The 19,538-nt window shown below is 41.5% G+C and overlaps 1 protein-coding gene across 6 annotated transcripts in view; it reads left to right on the top strand.

The window, feature by feature from the left end:
* Positions 1-19,538, top strand: part of HAG1 (histone acetyltransferase of the GNAT family 1) — a 113,532-nt gene that overhangs the window by 84,501 nt on the left and 9,493 nt on the right. The window contains exons 11-12 of one of the 6 annotated variants that reach the window (XM_088895089.1): positions 412-541; positions 640-669. In XM_088895089.1, the coding sequence (XP_088751215.1) occupies positions 412-541; positions 640-669 (160 nt within the window). Of the gene's footprint in view, positions 1-411; positions 542-639; positions 670-11,467; positions 11,521-19,538 lie in introns of those variants that run through there. The other 5 variants (XM_088895090.1, XM_088895091.1, XM_088895092.1 and 2 more) reach the window with 5 other exon arrangements.

Here is a 19,538-nt window from a genome sequence, read left to right as displayed (position 1 = left end):
CTCTGACAAAAAATTACAAGGTTGAATGGCTGCCCCTCCTTCCTCTCCCTCTTCCTCTAGTCGCCAGCTATTCCCCACTCTAATTCCCCTTTTTAGTTCAATTTATACAAGGAATTTTCTTATACTCCCCGGGTAATTGAATCAAGCTTCAATTATTATTTGCATGTACATTTGCATCTATATGAATACACATAAACATGCACAGGTAGACAATCAGTGACATGCATTTCTCCTTTATTATCTTATGCCATTTTTTTGGTCCAGTTCCTTATTTCATAGTTACCAGATGATAGAAGAAGAATTACTATTAGTGGGTCACACAATGTAAACTGTAACATGTATCCTGTTGCACACCAGAAGCAAGTAGAGATAGTCATGTCCTTGTAAACACACTTTTTTCTAATTCTACAGGTCTCTTTTAAATGCTTTGGCTTTCAATGTAAACAGATAATGCATGATCATCCTGATTCTTGGCCATTCAAGGAGCCTGTTGATGGACGTGATGTGCCTGATTATTATGATATCATCAAAGACCCTATGGGTAAGAAAGACATGTAGTTCATGAAAGCCTTTATTTTATCTTTCTTGCCTAATAGTTGCAAATTCTATACGCTTAGCCTTTGCAATTGTGTTGCACAGTATTACCAAATGATGGGGGCATGCTAGTAGGCAAGTGACTCCATGTTGGCACATCTTTTTTTTCCTGATAAGACATTTTGACACATCTTCATTTTTTATTTAAGTTTTCTTGATTCTTCTACATAATGAGCTTAAACAGATTGAGCTGGAAAGCTTTGTCATGTGATATGTATAGGCTCTTCAGAAGAAAAGCACAGTAAGAGGGTGATAAGGCAATGTAAACAGAGCCTTAGTAACATTCCTAGGTATAGGCACAGAATCCAGGGAAGAAAGAAAAGCATGGTAAGAGGGTGATAAGGCACTGTAGGAAAGATGGTGTGAAATGCAGTGGATTGTACACTTTCTCTTCCCCTTACGAATTGCAATGGGAAGATCAAGGTCAGTGGGATCAGCTACAACAATGGTGTTAGGGACAGAAACATTATCATCAGAAAACATAATAGGCTCAGGCTCAAGAGATACCTGGAGCTGTATCTGCCGAATCTAGAGTTTCAGAAGGACTAACAGAGAGTGGTGTGGGTTGAGGATGTGTGGAGTCAACCATCATCTGTCGGCGCTGATATTGCTGTGAGGCTGCCTGTAGTGGCTCAGGTAATGAAACTGGAGGTGCAGGTGCTGATTGAACTATGGTATAGGTGGTGGCTGAACTGATGTAGATGCTGGCTGAACTGATGGAGCCACCACAGAAACAGGAAGGGGAACAGATTGTGAGTTCTTCTCCCCAAAACTCTCCCCCTGAGGAGAACCACTCGAGAAGAAGAATGTGGATTCAAAAAAGGGTAACATCCATAGTGACAAATCTGCTCCTCGACACTGGGTCATAACAGCAATACCCCTTTTGGTTCTGAGCATACCCAAGAAAAACACATTTCTTGGCCTTAGGATCCAATTTCTTACGATGAGGGCCAAGAATGTGAACAAAAGAAACACAACCAAAAGACTCCTTGAAGGAACACAGTTAATCAAATGCACAGCTGTAAGAATTGCATCTCCCCAGAATTACACAGGAACTGAAACACACACCATAAGACTCCTTGCACCTCCACAATGTGTCTGTTTTTCCTCTCAACAACTCCATTATGTTGCAATGTATATGCACAACTGCTCTGATGAACTACACCATGTTCTAAGAGATACGTCGTCAGGTCTTTCTCAAAGTACTCTCTGGTATTATCTGATCTAAAAGCCTTAGTTCTCATTCCAAATTGTGTGAGAACCATCTGGTGGAATTGTCATACTAAGTTAGGAACCTCATCACGTGATCTCATCAAATATATCCAAGAATATCATGTATAATCATCCACAAACAAGAGAAAGTAATGGAATCCTCCCATGGAAGGGATTTGATATGGCCTCCATACATCAGTATGAACAATATTAAAAGCAGAAGTACTTCTTTCATTACTTGGTTTAAAAGACTGTTTACAGTGCTTTTTAACTGACAACTCTCACACTCCAAAGTAGATAATTGAACAGACTCAAACAACTTTGGGAAAAGACATTTCAAATAACTAAAAGAAAGATGTTCCAAGCGCTTGTGCCTAACCATAATCTGGTTCACTGACTTTGACCCACTATTGCTAACATGATGGCCCTGATGTCTCGGAATCTCATCCAGAAGGTAGACTCCATTCACCTCACGACCACTCCCAATCATCTTCTTTGACTCCAGATCCTACAAAACACAATTATCAGGAAGAAAGGTCACAGAATAATTCAATTTTTTTGTTAAAGAACTAATAGACAGTAGGTTGGTATGAAGTCTAGGGACATGTAAAACAAAAGACAAAGTTATATCATTGGTCACTCTAACTGTCCCCTTCCCAGCAATGGGCATATGTGAACCATCTGCTGTGGAGACCTTGTCTCTACCAGAGCACAACCGATAGGAACTGAAAAAGGTAGGGGCATTAATCATATGCTTAGAAGCTCCTGAGTCTCCATGGAGGTCCCTACTTACCTGAAGTGGATGCAAGATTTGCAATTGCATATGAACTACCTGTATGTGCAAAGGAAGTGGTGTAGTTGGCTCCTGCATTTTGTTGTCCATCTGGAAGGCTAGAGCTGGGTGAATCTTTCTTACTCATAAGTTGTCCAAACCTCTCCAATTCTGTTCTCACTGTTGCTATTGCAATGGATTCCCAATCAGTTTGGGAGAGAGGGGCTGAAGAGTCCTATAGTGGCTACATTTGCATTTCCCTTCTTGTTTCTTATCCGATCAGGCATAAAATTTGGATGAAGCTTCCAACAAGTGTCCCTGGTATGCTTACGCTTCTTGCAATAATCACACACCAAGTCCTTATCTTCCCTTCTAGTCTCACTACTCCCCCTGTCTCCATTCGGCTTAGATTTTCTTGTACCAACCATAGCCGACTAGTCAATCTCAGGTTGTCTCAACAGTACATTCCTCCTACTCTCCTCTCTAGAGACAAAAGCATAGGCCTGAGAGAGTGTCACACCCTCCCTAAAAAGAATATGCTGCCTAGCAATGTCAAATTCAGGGTTCAACCCTGCCAAGAACTCAAAAACCCTATTCCTCTCTACCAGTCTGTGATAAGTTGCTGCATCATTTACACTTTCCCATACCACAGTTTCTAAGTGATCTATTTCCTGCCATAGGGTTTTCAGTATAGAGAAATACACAGCAAGAGGTTTTTCTCCCTGTTTCATACTTATCACCTGATTTCAGTCACGCCATCCCAAATCTCCTTAGCAGTATTAGCCCATAGGATATTTTTTGCAATATGAGGTAACATAGAATTACACAGCCCATAGCTGATTGTGCCCACTCCAAATAATTTGTACCATCAAGTTTTACTGTAGTAATGATCCCAGACCCAAAAATATCACTACTACCTCCAACACCCAGTCCCACAGTACTGGTAGATTTCATCTCGGTATTCCAACTCTCCATTTTACTTCAAGCAGTTCAACAGTAAGAAAAAAAAATAGATTGGAGACCTTCAAAAAATAATTTAATATCACACATAGAAACCAACCCTTCCGGAAGAAGAAAACCCTAGCTGGAGGGAAATCTCTCTCCTCCTCACGCCTCCCAACAGAGAGAAAAGTGAATCGATCACTCTGGGAGGCCTAGAAAATTCCATAAACCAAACCGCCCTCTTCAGAAAATCAAAAGAAAACTAACAATACTTGGGCGCCCAAGATTAGATCAAAAACAAAGAGTCCAACTTTTCTAGGACTCTTCCCCGTACTCCAGTTCTTCCTGATTTTGATGCCGAACAGTAGATCACCTTCCTGATGTCTAGATCCCACCAAAAACTCCAAGAACTGGGCAATGTATAGCAGATCGATCAACCCTTTACTACTTCATGTAGTCGGCTGATCTAGGGCTGCATGAGAATGCTTCAAGAAACCCTAGCCAATGCTCTGACACCAAGTAGGAATCTGCTGAATTAAAAAATATGAAAGAAAGTAGTTTCTTGAAGAGAGAAGGAAGAGAGAAGGAGAAGAAGAGAAGTTTGAAAGAAAAGAGAGCAAAAATTTGGCCGCCCCCTTCACTTATTATTTATACTAAAATAATAAAACAGTACAAAGACAACTATGCCCTTATAGGGCGGCAAAACATAAAACAGCATATGTAACACACAAAAACATAATAAAATTTGGACTCACATAACTACTGCGGTCCCCACCCCCTATCTAACAACTAACATAAAACATCTACTCAAAAAAACATTATAAAACTAATTAATCTTCAACAGATTGTTCAAGGATGACATGGATTTATTTAATGAAAGAAATGAGTGAATTATTTTCCATTTTTCAAAAATTCCATGCTGAAATGCATATGCAATTTGGTGTTCCAATCAAAGTTCTTCGTTCAGATAATGGTCGTGAATACTTTCTCACTTCCTTTCAACAATATTTAGAGCAGCATGGCATCATTCTTCAAACTTCATGTGCATCCACCCCTCAGCAAAATGGGGTGGCTGAACGAAAGAACTATCATCTCCTTGAAACTATTCGGTCTATTCTTCATCATATGAGTGTTCCTAAATGATTTTGAAGTGATATTGTGCTTACTGCTTGTTTCCTTATTAATTGGATGCCCTCCTTCGTCCTTCATGGTCGGTCTCCTTTTTCTATTTTGTTCCCCACCTTGTCTCCATTTCCATTAACACCTCAGGTCTTTGGTTGTGTGTGCTTTGTTCACAATCTGAGTCCTGGGTTAGACAAACTGGATGCACGCTCTATTAAGTGTATCTTTCTTGGCTACTCTCGAACCCAGAAAGGGTATAAGTGTTACAACCCATTACTTGGAAGTTCTATGTTTGTCCTGATGTCACTTTTTTTGAGTCTGTCTCGTTCTTCTCGGGACCTAAAGTATCATTATCTCCACCTTTGCTTCCTCTCCCCCTTCCAGTCTGTGATCCCGTTCCGGTTGTTCCAGTTGGGGCTGAACCTTCACCTCCTCCAGTGCAGATTCCTACTGAACAAACACCGACTCAACACGTGTATACTCATCGATAGACACCGGCACCTCCTCCGGCTTCTACCTTGTCTGCGAATCCTATTGTTGCTCCTGTCCCAGAACCTTCAGAGCTTGATCTTCCCATTGCTTTACGGAAAGGTAAATGTAGTTGTACCCTACATCCCATCTAATTTTGTTTCAGTCTCTCACTTTTCCGCTTCACATCGCCAGTTTGTTTCTCTATTGTCATCTATCTCTATACCTAAGGATGTCCAAGAGGCTCTTACTTCACCTAGGTGGCATTAAGCAATGGAGGAGGAACTCTCTGCTCTTCAGCATAGTCACACGTGGGAGCTCGCTACTCTTCCTCTAGGTAAACATGTTGTGGGTTGTAAATGGGTGTATATTGTTAAATACTTGCTGGATGGCAGTGTGGAGCGTTTGAAGGCCCAACTTGTTGCTAAAGGGTATTCCTCAGTTGTATGGGGTGGATTATATGGAGACCTTCTCTCCAGTGGCAAAGATTGGCTCAGTTCGTGTCTTAATTTCCCTGGCAGTTATGTATGATTGGCCCTTGTTTCAACTTGACATTAAAAATTCCTTCCTTCATGGTGAGCTTATGGAGGAGATATATATGGAGCAACCACCTGGGTTTGTTGCTCAAGGGGAGATTGGTAAGGTGTGTAGACTGAAAAAGGCAATTTATGGGTTGAAACAATGTCCTCTTGCTTGGTTTGGGAAGTTTAGTGAAGTGGTGAAGAATTTTGAAATGAAACAATGTCAGGTTGACCACTCAGTGTTCAGCTATGATTCAAAGTCGAAAAGATTTTATTAGTAGTCTATGTGGATGATATTGTCATAACTGGTAGTGACAGATTGGGGATTGATAAACTAAAGGCCTTTTGGCAAGACCATTTTCAAACAAAAGACCTTGGGAAGTAGAAGTATTTCTTGGGTATAGAAGTTGACAAATCAAAACAAGGTTTAAATTTGTGCCAAAGAAATTATGTCCTTGATCTGCTAGATGAAACTGGAATGTTAGGTGCGAAACCGGTTGAAACTCTCATGGAACCAAATGCTAAGTTGAGTAGTGATACAGGTGAAATATTTGATGATCTTGGAAGATATAGACGGTTAGTGAACTATCCGACTATCACAAGACTAGACATCTCCTTTGCAGTCAGTGTGGTCAGCCAATTTATGCAGAATCCTCGGATACCTCACTGGGATGCAGTTCTTAGAATTGTAAGGTACTTGAAGGGAGCTCCAGGCTATGGGTTATTGTACAAACCAGGAGGAAGACTTGAGGTAGTTGGATATACATATGCAGATTGGGCAGGCTCAGTGTTGGACAGAAGATCTACGATAGGTTACTACACATTTCTTGGAGGAAATCTGGTGACATGGAAGAGTAAGAAGCAGACCGTTGTGGCAAGGAGTAATGCTGAAGCCAAATACAGAACCATGGCACACACTACATGTGAATTAGTATGGCTGAGAAACCTCCTACATGAAATCGGATTCTCAATGGGCAGACCTATGAGATTGTACTGTGATAATCAAGCTGCAATTCACATCTCATTTAATCCTATTTTTCATGAGAGAACAAAGCACATAGAGATTGACTGCCACTTTGTGAGAGAGACAGTCCTTACTGGAGAGATTTGTTTACAAAAAGGTTTAAGCTCAGGAAGAGTGAACTATATATGTAACAAGCTGGGATTATATGACATATATTTTCTAGCTTGAGGGGGAGTGTTAGAGTTAGCCGAATGAGGGGTAGATTAGTCTTTTTATTCAGTTTAAGTTATGTGCTTATGTGGCAGTTCTAATATTACTCTTGTAGACTTCCTATCCCTAATCCATATGTAAGTTATGTGCTTCTTCTTCTTCTTCTTCTGGTTTGAACTTGAATTGTTGAAGCTACTGAAATCATAGTGTAAAGTGGAAAACCTCCCTATTTCCTATTTAGGGATGTCTCTTGGAGGAAATCCAAGACCCTTAAGTTTTTGGGGGCCGGTGGTGGAGAAGTGTGAAAAGAAGTTAGCATCTTGGAAGAGGTGTTACCTCTCAAAAGGGGGAAGACTCGCACTTTAAAAGGCCTTCCTAGAAAATTTGCCTATCTACTTCTTAGTCTCCCAAATTCTGACTAAAGTGAGAAACTCCAAAGAAACTTTTTGTGGGATGGAGGAGGGGAAAAAAGAAACCATTTGGTAAGTTGGGATCAAGTTTACAAGCCAAAGGAGGAAGTGGGGACTGGGAATTGGGCATCTGAACAAGAAAAACACCTCCCTTCTGGGTAAATGGCTTTGGAGATTCCCTATTGAATCCAATGCTCTTTAGGCAGCTGTCATCACAAGAAAATATGGATCAAGCAACAATGATGAGATAGCAATTTCCATTTGAACCGGGTAAGGTCTTCAAATCCTCAGAAAAAGAATAGTTTCTTCACATCCTTTCTTCTTTCCTTTTATTAGATATAGAATGGGGAATGCTTCTAAAATAAAATTTTGGAAAATCCTTTGGTGGGGGAATTCTACCCTAGCATCCTTCTTGACTCTTCAACCTCTCCCTAGACAAAGACACTGTTTCTTCTTGTATTCCTGTCCTTCCTGCTTATAACAACCTGAACCTACATCTCATAAGACCCTTAAGGGACCAAGAGATTTCAGACCTGTGGCCCTCCTCCAAATCATTAAAGAGGTCTACATCTCCCCCCTTTCCTCTGACACCCGAGTGTGGACCCTCCACCCAAATGGTGAATTCTCTTCTAAGTCACTGTTCAAGGCTCTAACAACAGGTGAACAAAGCTCTTCTTTCCCATATAAGAAAATCTGGTGCAGTCACATTCCTTCAAGAGACTGCTTCCTTGTATGGGAAGCATGCCTATAGAGAATAAAAACATGTGATCTCCTTCAAAAGAAGAGTTTGGGAAGACTATATTTCTCCTCACGCTTGTTGTTTATGTCTGCAAGATGGAGAAACAGCCAATTGCCTGCTTATCCATTGTAAGTTCACTCAAAAGGTCTGGCTTCACTTCTTAAGTCTGACAGTTTACCATTGGGTTAACGTTTCACTTCTTAAGTCTGACAGTTTACCATTGGGTTAACCCAGAGCACATTCAGGACATCATACATCAGTGGCAAGGTTATGGCCTAAGCAAAAGAGGCAAAATCTACTGGAAAACGGTGTTAGATGCAGTAATGTGGGGAGTTTGGGAGGAAAGAAACAAGTGCTTGTTTGAAAACAAGCTCAGACCTCTCGAAAAGTCAATATCAGATATTACCTATCTCTGTAATCTCTGGGCTGCTAATTCGGAGCTGTTCCAAGGACTCTCAATCAATGACCTTAACAGAAATATCCATACTATTCTTAAGACAACCAGTATTATTCAGTAAAGGAGGGATGATTTAACAATTCGATGGGAGTGCTGCAGGCAATCCAGGTTCAGCAGGAATTGGGGGTATGTTGAGGGATGAAAGAGGTAACATTTGCTGGGTTTTCAGTGGTCCAATCGGATTTACTGACTCAACTAAGGCTGAAGTGTTGGCTGCTCTCACTGGAATCAGAATAGTAAAAAGCTTGGGTATTCAGAACCTCTCTATTGAAGGAGATTCGGAAAATAGCATTAAATGGCTAAGGGATAAGGAAGGGAGCCCTTGGAGGTTGAGCCATTATTTGGAAGAGGCAAGGCATTCCTTGGAATGCTTAAATGCAAACCTGTTTTGGAACCCAAGGGAGCTAAATCCTATTGCAGATGGCTTAGCTAAACTGGGTGCTTGCTTAGAAAATCTGTACAGTGATAGGCTTCCTCCTTTGTAATCTCTTTGGGATTTTCCCCTGTTTTATACATCCTCTCATGTACTCCTTTTAATGAAATTTGGTTAATCTTCCCTAAAAAAAAACACATAGCCATCATTGTTTTTGATAAATAACATAACCATCATTCTGCCCTTACAAAGTATCCACACCAATGGGGCTAGAATATGAAGCTAAATCATTGCCATTGTATGTATGAGAATATGCAACCACATAAAAATTTCAAACAAAGCTCTTGGCACCCTGGATCTAGAGTCCATCTTAGAACTTACTTTGTTTTTAGGGGTTTACTCTTTGTTAGTGAAGGGGTATTTCGGTCTTTGTACCTGTTGAGAGTGCTGATGTGTACTATTATGTTAGTTCAAGTGCCTCTTACTTAAATAAGGGCACTTATGTCTTTTCCAATCACATTAATAATATAATAACAGATCTGGCCGAAACTAGGGTGGACTTTTTCCTATTTTCGAACCAGACCTTTTCTATTCTCCTTCCTCTTTCTTCCTTCTTCTTTCCTCTCTTCCTTCTTGCTGTTTACTTTACAGCTAACAAACAAAACAGACTTCTAGGGCAGGCCGAACTTTAACATGGTATCAGAGCAACATCAAACAAATCAGACCTGCTAGAATTCTGTTTTCTGCGCATTTGAACTAGGGTTTTTCTTGGATTTCTCAGCCGTTGGTTGGAGACTGGGAAAAGGGCTGAAAAGGAGTGATCGCCCTCTTCCCTTGGAGGTTTCTATGCCTCTGGTGGTGTCGTTGGTGATTGGTTGATGTGGTTTCTAAGCCCTCCCCTAATTAATGTAGGGCTGGTGCGTGTGGTGCAGTGGTGTTTCATTCCTTCATGTGGTTGGCCTTCAGGCGACGAGGTAAGGAGTTTTTTTTATGCATAATTTCTGTTATGGAACACATGAGAGGTGTGGTACAGATCGTATGATGGGTTTTCAGATTGCAGTATGCTAGGGTTTATGCTGGTTTGTGTGTGATTCGAAGGGAAGTAGTGTTTACTTAATGGTGAAACTTCCGGTAGCTGTAGAGTAGGGTTTGTGGTGTTACAAGTACGGCTTTCAGCCTTTGTCATTGCTGAAATCAGTGTGCAGATTTCGGTGAAGTGTCTGTGTGCAGTGTGTAGTGCTCAGGATTCAGTGATAAGGGAATTCGGCAATGGCAGATAACAGTGATAGTAAACCTAGTGTGATGATATCTACTGACTACCTGAATGTCCAAATGACCTCCATTAAATTGAATGGAGAGAATTATGTCCCTTGGGCCAAATCTGTAGAGGTTTTTCTGAAGGCGAAGAAGAAGGTAAAGCACATAAGAGAGGAGAAACCCCCCACTAGTTCTCAGGAGTATGAAGATTGGGAACAGGAAGATGCACAGATTATCACATGGTTGTGGAACAGTATGGAACCCAGAATCAGTGTGAACTTCATGTTTCTTGACACAGCCAAAGAGGTGTGGGATCATGCTAAGAAATTGTATTCTGGTTAGGATAATACAACTAGGGTATATCAACTGTATCAGGAATACTTCAGTCTGCAACAGGGAAATCAGAGCCTTGAGAGGAGTACTATGCCAGTGTGAGAAATATCCGTAATGAGCTAAATGTCTATCACCCTCTCATTTCTGATGTCAAGGTTCAACAACAACAGAGAGAGCATCTTGATGTGACTCGATTTCTGGTGGGGCTGAAGTCTGAGTATGAACCAGTACAAGCCCAGATACTAGGAGGATCTGCCCTTCCATCTTTAGAGGAGGGTTTGCTCGTCTTCGGAGGACTTCCATTGGATCTATGGAAAACTCTAATATCTCAGATAAATCAGCATTTGCAGTGTCGAGAGGACGAGGTGGCAAAAGTGGGGCTCGAGGAGCCCAGCCTGGCCGTGGTGGCAGTAGTGGTCCAGTGTATGGCCGGAGTGGTAGTGGTGGATCTACACATATCCGTGGTGGTGGTCGTACTGGAGGCAGAGATTCAGGGGGAGCTCGTGGTAGAGGACGTGGCTCAGGTCCACGGAGGTGTACTCATTGTGGATTGGATGGACATACTATTAACTACTGCTATGACTTACATGGTCCACCTTCGACGTGGGCCAACCATGCCATGACTAGTGACACCAGTTCCAGCTTTAGACAGGAGAACCGGTCAGCTGACCAGATGCCTTCTACCTCTCCAGATGGTCCAGGCAAGGAGATGGTGAGTGTTCCTCGTGATGAGTATGAAAGGTTTGTTCAATCCACGTCGCAGCAGAACACAACTACCTTTGCACACTCAGGTATGGCTTGTTTGGCATCCACACCCAGCCCCTGGATTATTGACTCTGGAGCCTCTGATCACATGACGGGAACTCCAGGTGTGTTTTCATCTCTCACTCATTGCCCAGCATAACAATCTGTTACCTTTGCTAATGGCTCCTCATCATCTATTCGTGGTGTTGGTAATGTTGACCTAGACCCTGTGTCTCTATCCTCTGTTTTATATGTACCTAAACTTCCATTTAATCTCATGTCTGTTAGTAAGCTGACTAAGTCCCTTAATTGCTCCGTTACATTTTACCCCTCTATGTGTGTTTTTCAGGATCTCAAAACGGGGATGAAGATTGGTGGAGGGCATGAAGCCGGTGGACTGTATTATCTTGATGGTGGTGGAAGAACGTCAACGACCCTTCAGTCATCTATTTCTCCTCTCCAGTGGCATTGTAGATTTGGCCATCCTTCGCTGAAAGTGCTGAAGTCCTTGGTCCCTTCATTGAGTCAACTTTCTGTTCTAGATTGTGAGTCATGTCAATTTGGGAAACACCATCGTGTTCCCTTTAGTACTAGGGTTGATAACCGTGTGTCGAGTCCTTTTTCTTTAATTCATTCAGATGTTTGGGGTCCTTATAAAGTGATGTCATATAATGGACACAGATATTTTGTTATTTTTGTTGATGACTTTTCAAGAATGACGTGGCTCTATTTAATGAAAGAAAGAAGTGAATTATTTGCCATTTTCCATAAATTTTATGCTGAGATCCGCAATCAATTTGGCGTTCACATCAAAATTTTCCGTTCTGATAATGGCCGTGAATACTTGTCTTCATCTTTTCAAGAATACTTGGACCAACATGGCATTATACACCAAACTTCATGTACCTACACCCCACAACAAAATGGGGTTGTTGAGAGAAAGAACCGACATCTTGTAGAAACAGCACGCTCACTCATGCACCACATGAATGTTCCCAAAACCTTTTGGAGTGATGCAATGCTCACCTCTTGTTTCTTAATTAATCGGATGCCCACGTCTATTCTTGATGGTCATTCTCCTTTTAGATGCACGATCCCTTAAGTGTATCTTCCTTGGCTATTCCCGGACTCAGAAAGGGTACAACTGTTACCATCCCAGTTCTCGTCGTTCTTTGGTAAGTGTTGATGTTACTTTCTTCGAGTCTACTCCATTCTTCGTGGGGTCCGGTGATGCTGCTTCCTCCACATCACCTCCTCCTCTTCCCCTTCCTATGGCTGATCCTCCTCCTCTGGTTCCAGTCGTGCCTACGTCTTTGCCTCCGGTGCCACCGTCCGTTGACCGTCCACCTATCCGTCATGTGTATACACATCGCCCACGTGTACCGGCTACGCCTCCTCCGGCTTCATCACCGTCAACAGATCCGACACCAGCCTCCAACTTTGATCTCCCTATTGCCTTACGGAAAGGTAAACGCACTTGCACCCTTCACCCTATTTCCTATTTTGTTTCCCTTACTCACCTCTCCGCCTCCCATCGCCAGTTCATCTCCTTGTTATCCTCAGTGGTTGTTCCTAAGGATTTCTAGGAAGCCCTTACCTCTCCAGAGTGGTGTCGTGCTATGGAAGAAGAGCTCTTTGCCCTTCATCATAATCACACTTGGGACCTCACCACTCTTCCTCCTGGGAAGCAGGCTGTTGATTGTAAGTGGGTGTATACCGTTAAGTACTTGCCAGATGATCGTGTTGAACGCCTGAAGGCGCGGCTGGTTGCAAAAGGGTACTCCCAAACCTATGGCATTGACTACATAGAGACATTCTCCCCGGTTGCTAAGATAGGGTCAGTTCGTGTTGTCATCTCCCTGGCAGCTATGTATGGCCTCTACATCAACTAGATATCAAAAATGCCTTTTTGCACGGTGATTTGCTCGATGAGGTCTACATGGAGCAACCACCAGGGTTTGTTGCTCAGGGGGAGGATGGTAAGGTATGCAGACTTAAGAAGGCTATATATGGACTTAAACAGTCCCCTCGAGCATGGTTTGGTAGGTTCAGTGAGGTGGTCAAGAAGTTTGGTATGAAACAGTGCCAAGTTGATCATTCTATCTTCAGTCATGACTCTCTAGCAGGAAAAATACTACTGGTGGTGTATGTAGATGATATCGTTGTGATTGGGAATGATAAAATAGGCATTGACAGATTGAAGGCATTCCTACATGAACACTTTCAGACAAAGGACCTTGGCAAACCGAAATACTTTTTGGGCATAGAGGTAGCAAGATCTAAGCATGGCATTAATTTGTGTCAGAGGAAATATGTGCTTGATTTACTGGAAGAAACAGGTTTGTTGGGTACTAAATCGACTGAGACACCTATGGAAACAAATACGAGGCTGAATAGTGATATAGGTGAAGTATTTGAAGACCCTGGCAGATACCGATGTCTTGTAGGCAAACTAAACTACACTCAGCCAGATATTTCATTTGCGGTTAGTGTGGTGAGTCAGTTCATGCAGAAACCTTTGGTCCCACATTGGAATGCAGTGCTAAGGATTGTGAGGTACTTGAAAGGAGCTCCTGGCCGTGGGTTACTGTACAAAAGTGGTGAAAAACTGGAAGTAGAAGGATACACCGATGCTGATTGGGCAGGTTCCATGTCTGATAGACGGTCTACCACAGGCTATTGCACCTTCCTGGGGGGTAACCTGGTAACGTGGAAAAGTAAGAAGCAAACAGTTGTGGCAAGAAGCAGTGCAGAAGCTGAATATAGGGCCATGGCACATACTGCTTGTGAATTAGTGTGGCTAAGGAACCTTCTACAGGAGATAGGATATGACATCAGTACTCCAATGAAGCTCTATTGTGGCAATCAGGCATCGATTCATATCTCTTCGAATCCGGTGTTTCATGAAAGAACCAAGCACATCGAAGTTGACTGTCATTTTTTGAGAGAGGTGCTGAATGGGGTGATAGAGACTGCATATGTTAATACAGGAAATCAGTGGGCAGACTTGTTTACAAAAGGTTTGAGTCGGGGTAGAGTGGACTACATATGTAACAAGCTGGGATTATATGATATATACTCACCAGCTTGAGGGGGGTTGTTAGTGAAGGGGTATTTCGGTATTTGTACCTGTTGAGAGTGCTGATGTGTACTATTATGTTAGTTCGAGTGCCTCTTACTTGAATAACGGCACATGTCTTTTCCAATCACATTAATAATATAATAACAGGTCTGGCCGAAACTAGGGTGGACTTTTTCCTATTTTCGAACCAGACCTTTTCTCTTCTCCTTCCTCTTTCTTCCTTCTTCTTTCCTCTCTTCCTTCTTGCTGTTTACTTTACAGCTAACAAACAAAACAGACTTCTAGGGCAGGCCGAACTTTAACACTTCAAATAATTGCAAGAAAAACTTAGTGTGACATTTTAACAGGGTTCATAACTTGGTTCAATGGTGAAATCTTGGGCTGGCAAGTATTAGAATGTGGAATTGAGTCTATGAGCAACCACTTTTTGCAAAAAAGAAGAAAGAAAGAGAAAAAGGAAAAGGAAAAAAATCCAAGTTAGGTCCATATCCAATTCACCTCTCCCAAGACCCTAGGTAGCTGGGACCAACATTGGGTAATGGCCCTTTTATTTTTCAATCAATAGGAATGGGTGATTGATGTTGGGAAAGTTCTCCAATAATTGCCAGTTCTATGTAAGGAGATAATGGTTATTGTTTTGCTGCCATTTCTTTGTTAAAAACAAAATCTGGCTTGTTTTCACTGTATGTGTCAGAGCTCATCCAGTCTGCAGCAGGCCAAAATAAAGTTGGTTTCTTGGAAAAAAACTAAATTATGTTTCCTATTAATAAGAAGCAAGATATATTGAGAGGAGTTGTCATTAAGTGATAGTTTTATGAAAATTTAAGCTGCCACAATAAATTCCTTGAACCACCAAACAAACAACATTTTTTTTATCAGTAAAAGTGATTTTATTAAGAAAATGATATGAGAGTTAGTACAGAGATTGAGTAGCCTTGGCTACCCCATTATCCTTTAAAATTCCACCTAAGATTTGCTTTACATCCTTACAACTGAGCCCAAAAACAATGTTACCTATTAGCCCCTTGCTTCACTAGCTGGTCCACGAATCCATTTGCTGCTCTTGGAGTCCACTGAAATAATACCTGCATGTCGTTTGTAATATGATTCAGTTTCTTGATCTCATTTCTGAATACCCATGGAGTCTTTCCATCCTGCTTTAGCCAGCTTATAATTACTTTGGAGTCGCCTTCCACAACCTACTTTCTCACCCCTATTTCCATGGCTTTTTGTATTCCAAAGACCACTGCTTTTAGTTCAGCTGTAATGGAGTTTCCCCATCCAATAGGGCCCAAATACAGCCCCACTACTGTCCCCATGTCATCTCTTATGACCCCACCAATTCCAGCCACACCCGGGTTGCCAAAGCTGCTCCCATCAAAGTTTAATTTGAGGAATCCAGATTCAGGAGGATCCGAACTTCTTAATACCTTCTTTTTTTTGCAGATGACGAGGATGCTACAGTCCTCCAGTTCCTGATTTTATCATCCAGAGTAAAGTCTCAGAATAAATCCATAGATTTTACCCATGAGATCACTTTTATCATAATCCCTTCTATCAATAATTCCTTACACCTTTTCTTTCCTTAAAAAATTCTCTGATTTCTTTCCTCCCGTAACATCCAAATTACTGCTGCCCGTGTGCATCTCCATAGAGTTCTTCCTCTTCTTTTTTATCCATCTGAAAGTGGAGGCGTCAAACAGTCTTCCTAAGCTCACCGAGGTATCCCACCTGCATCTGAAGAGAGAATAGAACCAACCCCAAATGCTGCTAGCTACAGGACAGGAAACAAAAATATGATGAGCAGTTTTACCATTTGATTCACACAAACAACACCGATTAGGTGAAAGGCACCAACCAGGCCTCTTCCTCTGCATCAGATCATAGGTGTTAATTGCACCATGGTAAACCTCCCAGCAGAAAGCACCTACTTTAGGGGGAATAGGGCGACACCAGACTTCTCGGACTGGGAATTGAACCCCAGGTTGTTGATTAGAGGTCAAGGTTTTGAAAAAGGACACACAACTGAATGCTCCAAGGGGATTAGGAAACCAGATTCTAGTATCTTGCTTAGCAGGATCAAATGAATACCCCGTCAAGCAGCTGAATAATAGAAGACACCAAATCCAGCTCAAAATCTTGCACATTTCTGCGGAGACCCAGATTCCAAGCAAAACCAGACTGAAGGAGAAGGGGACAAGAAATCAGCAACCGGTTTGCCCTTAAGGCAGGACAGGGCATAGTCTTTAAAGAAGAGTCACCCATCGATACATCTTCCCAAAATTTAACTTTGTTACCTGAGTTGAGATCAAACCTGATATGATAGAGGAGCAATGGGAGGAGTTTGTGAATCGCTTTCCAAGGTGAAGCACTGGAAACCCTGTTAGACACTCCAGCATCCCAACCATTCTCAGAGAGCCCATTAATACTAGTCACAATTGTGTGCCGCAACCTGTCTGTTTCTTTTGGGTACCTCCATATGGACTTGGCTCGGAATTCAATTCCAGAAATTGGATAAAATATGGACTTGGCTCTAGAACTTATGCTATGGTATGATATGATGTTGTTTTGAGAATGCCTATCATTGCCTAATTCAACCACAGGAGTCTTTTCCTTGCTTCAGCAGCCTGATATTATTAAGAGCCTCCTTGTCAGAAAAAATCCTCTGTCCAAACAGTTGATTGCAAATTAGATTGGAACTTAACAAATACCATTTTGGTTATCAGAATTGGAATTAGGAACTTAATCCGGGAACTAGGATAGTAACAGTTTCTTAGAATGTTTATTTGGAAATGTATAATGAATTGCTTTAGAGCAATCACATTTTTGGTTTTAGGTCATGGTGGACAACTGGTAAGAATTTGGTTTCTCTGTCTTTTTTGCTTTATAGTTTCATACGTAATTGAAGTTTAAGTAATGCCGCACAGCAGCTGCCAATAATTTTTGGCTCCAAGCTTTATGCAGAAACATGCAACAGGGTCTAGCAGATACTGGATAATTATTTCATTTAGATTTGTCATTGTTAGTTTATCCCAAGCTCTACTCATTCCAACTGCTGCCATCAGTGTTATCTCAGGAATCTGGTGCAGAGATGGGCTTTCTTGAATCCAGGGCCATCAATGGTTTACAATTGTCTCAAGTATAAATCCAAAATTAATCTCATTAGGCCAGATTCTGTATATAATTGAATCAAATCTTGATCTATTACACTCCAGTTCTAGTTGAATTAAGATCTGAACACAATAATATTACTACATGTATTATCTAGATAAACTTTATATATATATTAGCGAAGTTGGTTTGAGACCGGATCTGCTCCTCACACCTGGCGCCTCACACGCACATCCTACCATGCACTGGGAACATTTCCCATACTTATTAGTTATTATTCACAGGAGATGTTCCTAATGCACGGTGGATGTGCCTGTGAGGCGCCCATTTGTGAGGAGCAGATCCCACTTCAGTTGGTTTGGGTATTCTATTTCTACTAAATGGTTGTAGGCTTTCACCTCATGAAGGTTATTTTCGTCTTGTTTTGTTGATGTTGTATAATGATTGTCATCTTTAATTCATCTTATTGACAATTCATAATATTGGTGATTGGGACACTCCCCTTCTTTGATAAAGGGAGCAGACCCCTAATTGGTATCTGGAGTATTTTGCTTAAAAGGCTAGAATACCCATGTTTTTGTACTTTGTACTTTCATTATGAACAAGGCCCTCCCTTGCCTTTTCAGTTTACACAGGGGGTGTGGTCTGCTTATCAAAACAGGGTGTGCCCAAATTAGTACCCTTGTTAAAATGATCAATGAATAATATTTGACTCTGGAAGATAAAATATTATTAGGACTGGATTCAAATGTAGGTAGTCTCCATACAACCCATTCCAATCCCTTATCTATGGTGTTCAAATATATAGCAAATATGATCGTCTTCATCATCATTATTATCCAAACCTTATCCCAACTGTAGAGAACATTGATGTGGGCCCCACAGCTGTGGTCCCACTCTGTTCGTAGGGTAGAATGTATCTAGTCACAGCTGTGGCTATTTTGTTGTTCTGTTATTTCTAGTTTCAGTTTTATATTGGTTGTTATTTGTTAGCAGTTATGATGTAAACACCAAGGGCAGATATGTCCTTTCATGTAACTAGCATAACCTATATATATTAACTTAAAGTGGTGGCGGCAGAATATTGACATTCTGTTCTTCTCCTCAAAATCTGTGTTCTATTGCTCTTCCATCACTCTTTCTTCTACATCTTCTTCACTTTCTCTTCTCATCGAACCTAAAATCTCTTAGTGATCAAGACTGAATAGCAGTCTTGAAAACCTACATGGTATCAGAGCCAAGTTAGGGTTTTTCATGCAAGTCTAATACCAGCCGACCACATGAGAATCTCCTAGGCTGAAAAGGAGGAGTTCGCAGACTGATTCTTGGAGATCGCCAGAGGTACTAGCAGCTGTTGGAAACTTGCTAGGGTTGCAGAGTGTTGGTGGTCAGGAAGGATCAGAGAAGACTAGGGTTCAGGTAACCCTAGAAGGCAGCGAACTATTTTTTCCTTGTAAGTTACTTTTTAATAGAAGTTCTTTCAGAGAAGATAGGTTGGACCTATCTGGAGGGGAAGGCCGAACCATTCTAGCTCTTTCCCTTCGATTTCCTAGGGTTTTACATCAAACCCTGGACCGAACTGTGTTTCTCTCTACTCTAGGGTTTGAAAGTGATCTGCGGCAAGCCCTAGTGGTTGACTGAACCCTGTGATCTACCTAGAGCTACTCTTAAGTTGATTGGTAGGTCCGATCAGATTCTAGGGTTTCTTATTAACCCTACTACAAGCTCATCTATACAGTTTGGACTGTGCGACTGAATTGCTTCCTTTCAGGACTGATTAAAACCCTACTGAAAGCTCATCTATATAGTTTGGACTGTGCGACTGAATTGCTTCCTTTCAGGACTGATTAAAACCCTAACTTTCCCTAGCATATCAGTTTTGTTTTAAAGTTGTTCTCAGAGTTCTAAGGGGGTTAGAGATCTACGGACAGCTACTGCTGTGTTGGCTAGTTGGTTTCAGATCAGAATTACTTCATTTTTGTGCACATACACTGAGAATACAGATCAGGCCTATACTGTTTTGATTGTGATTGGTGATTCAAGTACTGTTTTGAGACTTGACAGAAATGGAGTCTAAAATTCAGGCAGAAGGCAGTCTTGGGAACATCAGTTATGGTGGTATTTCTGAGATGGGTAGTCAGATTACGACCGTAAAGTTTGATGGATCAAACTATTTGGAATGGGCCCAATCAGCCATGATGGCTATTGGTGGAAGAAGTAAATTAGG

This window comes from Nelumbo nucifera, chromosome 1, assembly GCF_055504915.1.
Source record: "Nelumbo nucifera cultivar China Antique chromosome 1, China Antique-T2T, whole genome shotgun sequence".
In the NCBI taxonomy this organism is placed as follows: domain Eukaryota; kingdom Viridiplantae; phylum Streptophyta; class Magnoliopsida; order Proteales; family Nelumbonaceae; genus Nelumbo; species Nelumbo nucifera.
This window is presented reverse-complemented; position numbering and strand designations above follow the sequence as displayed.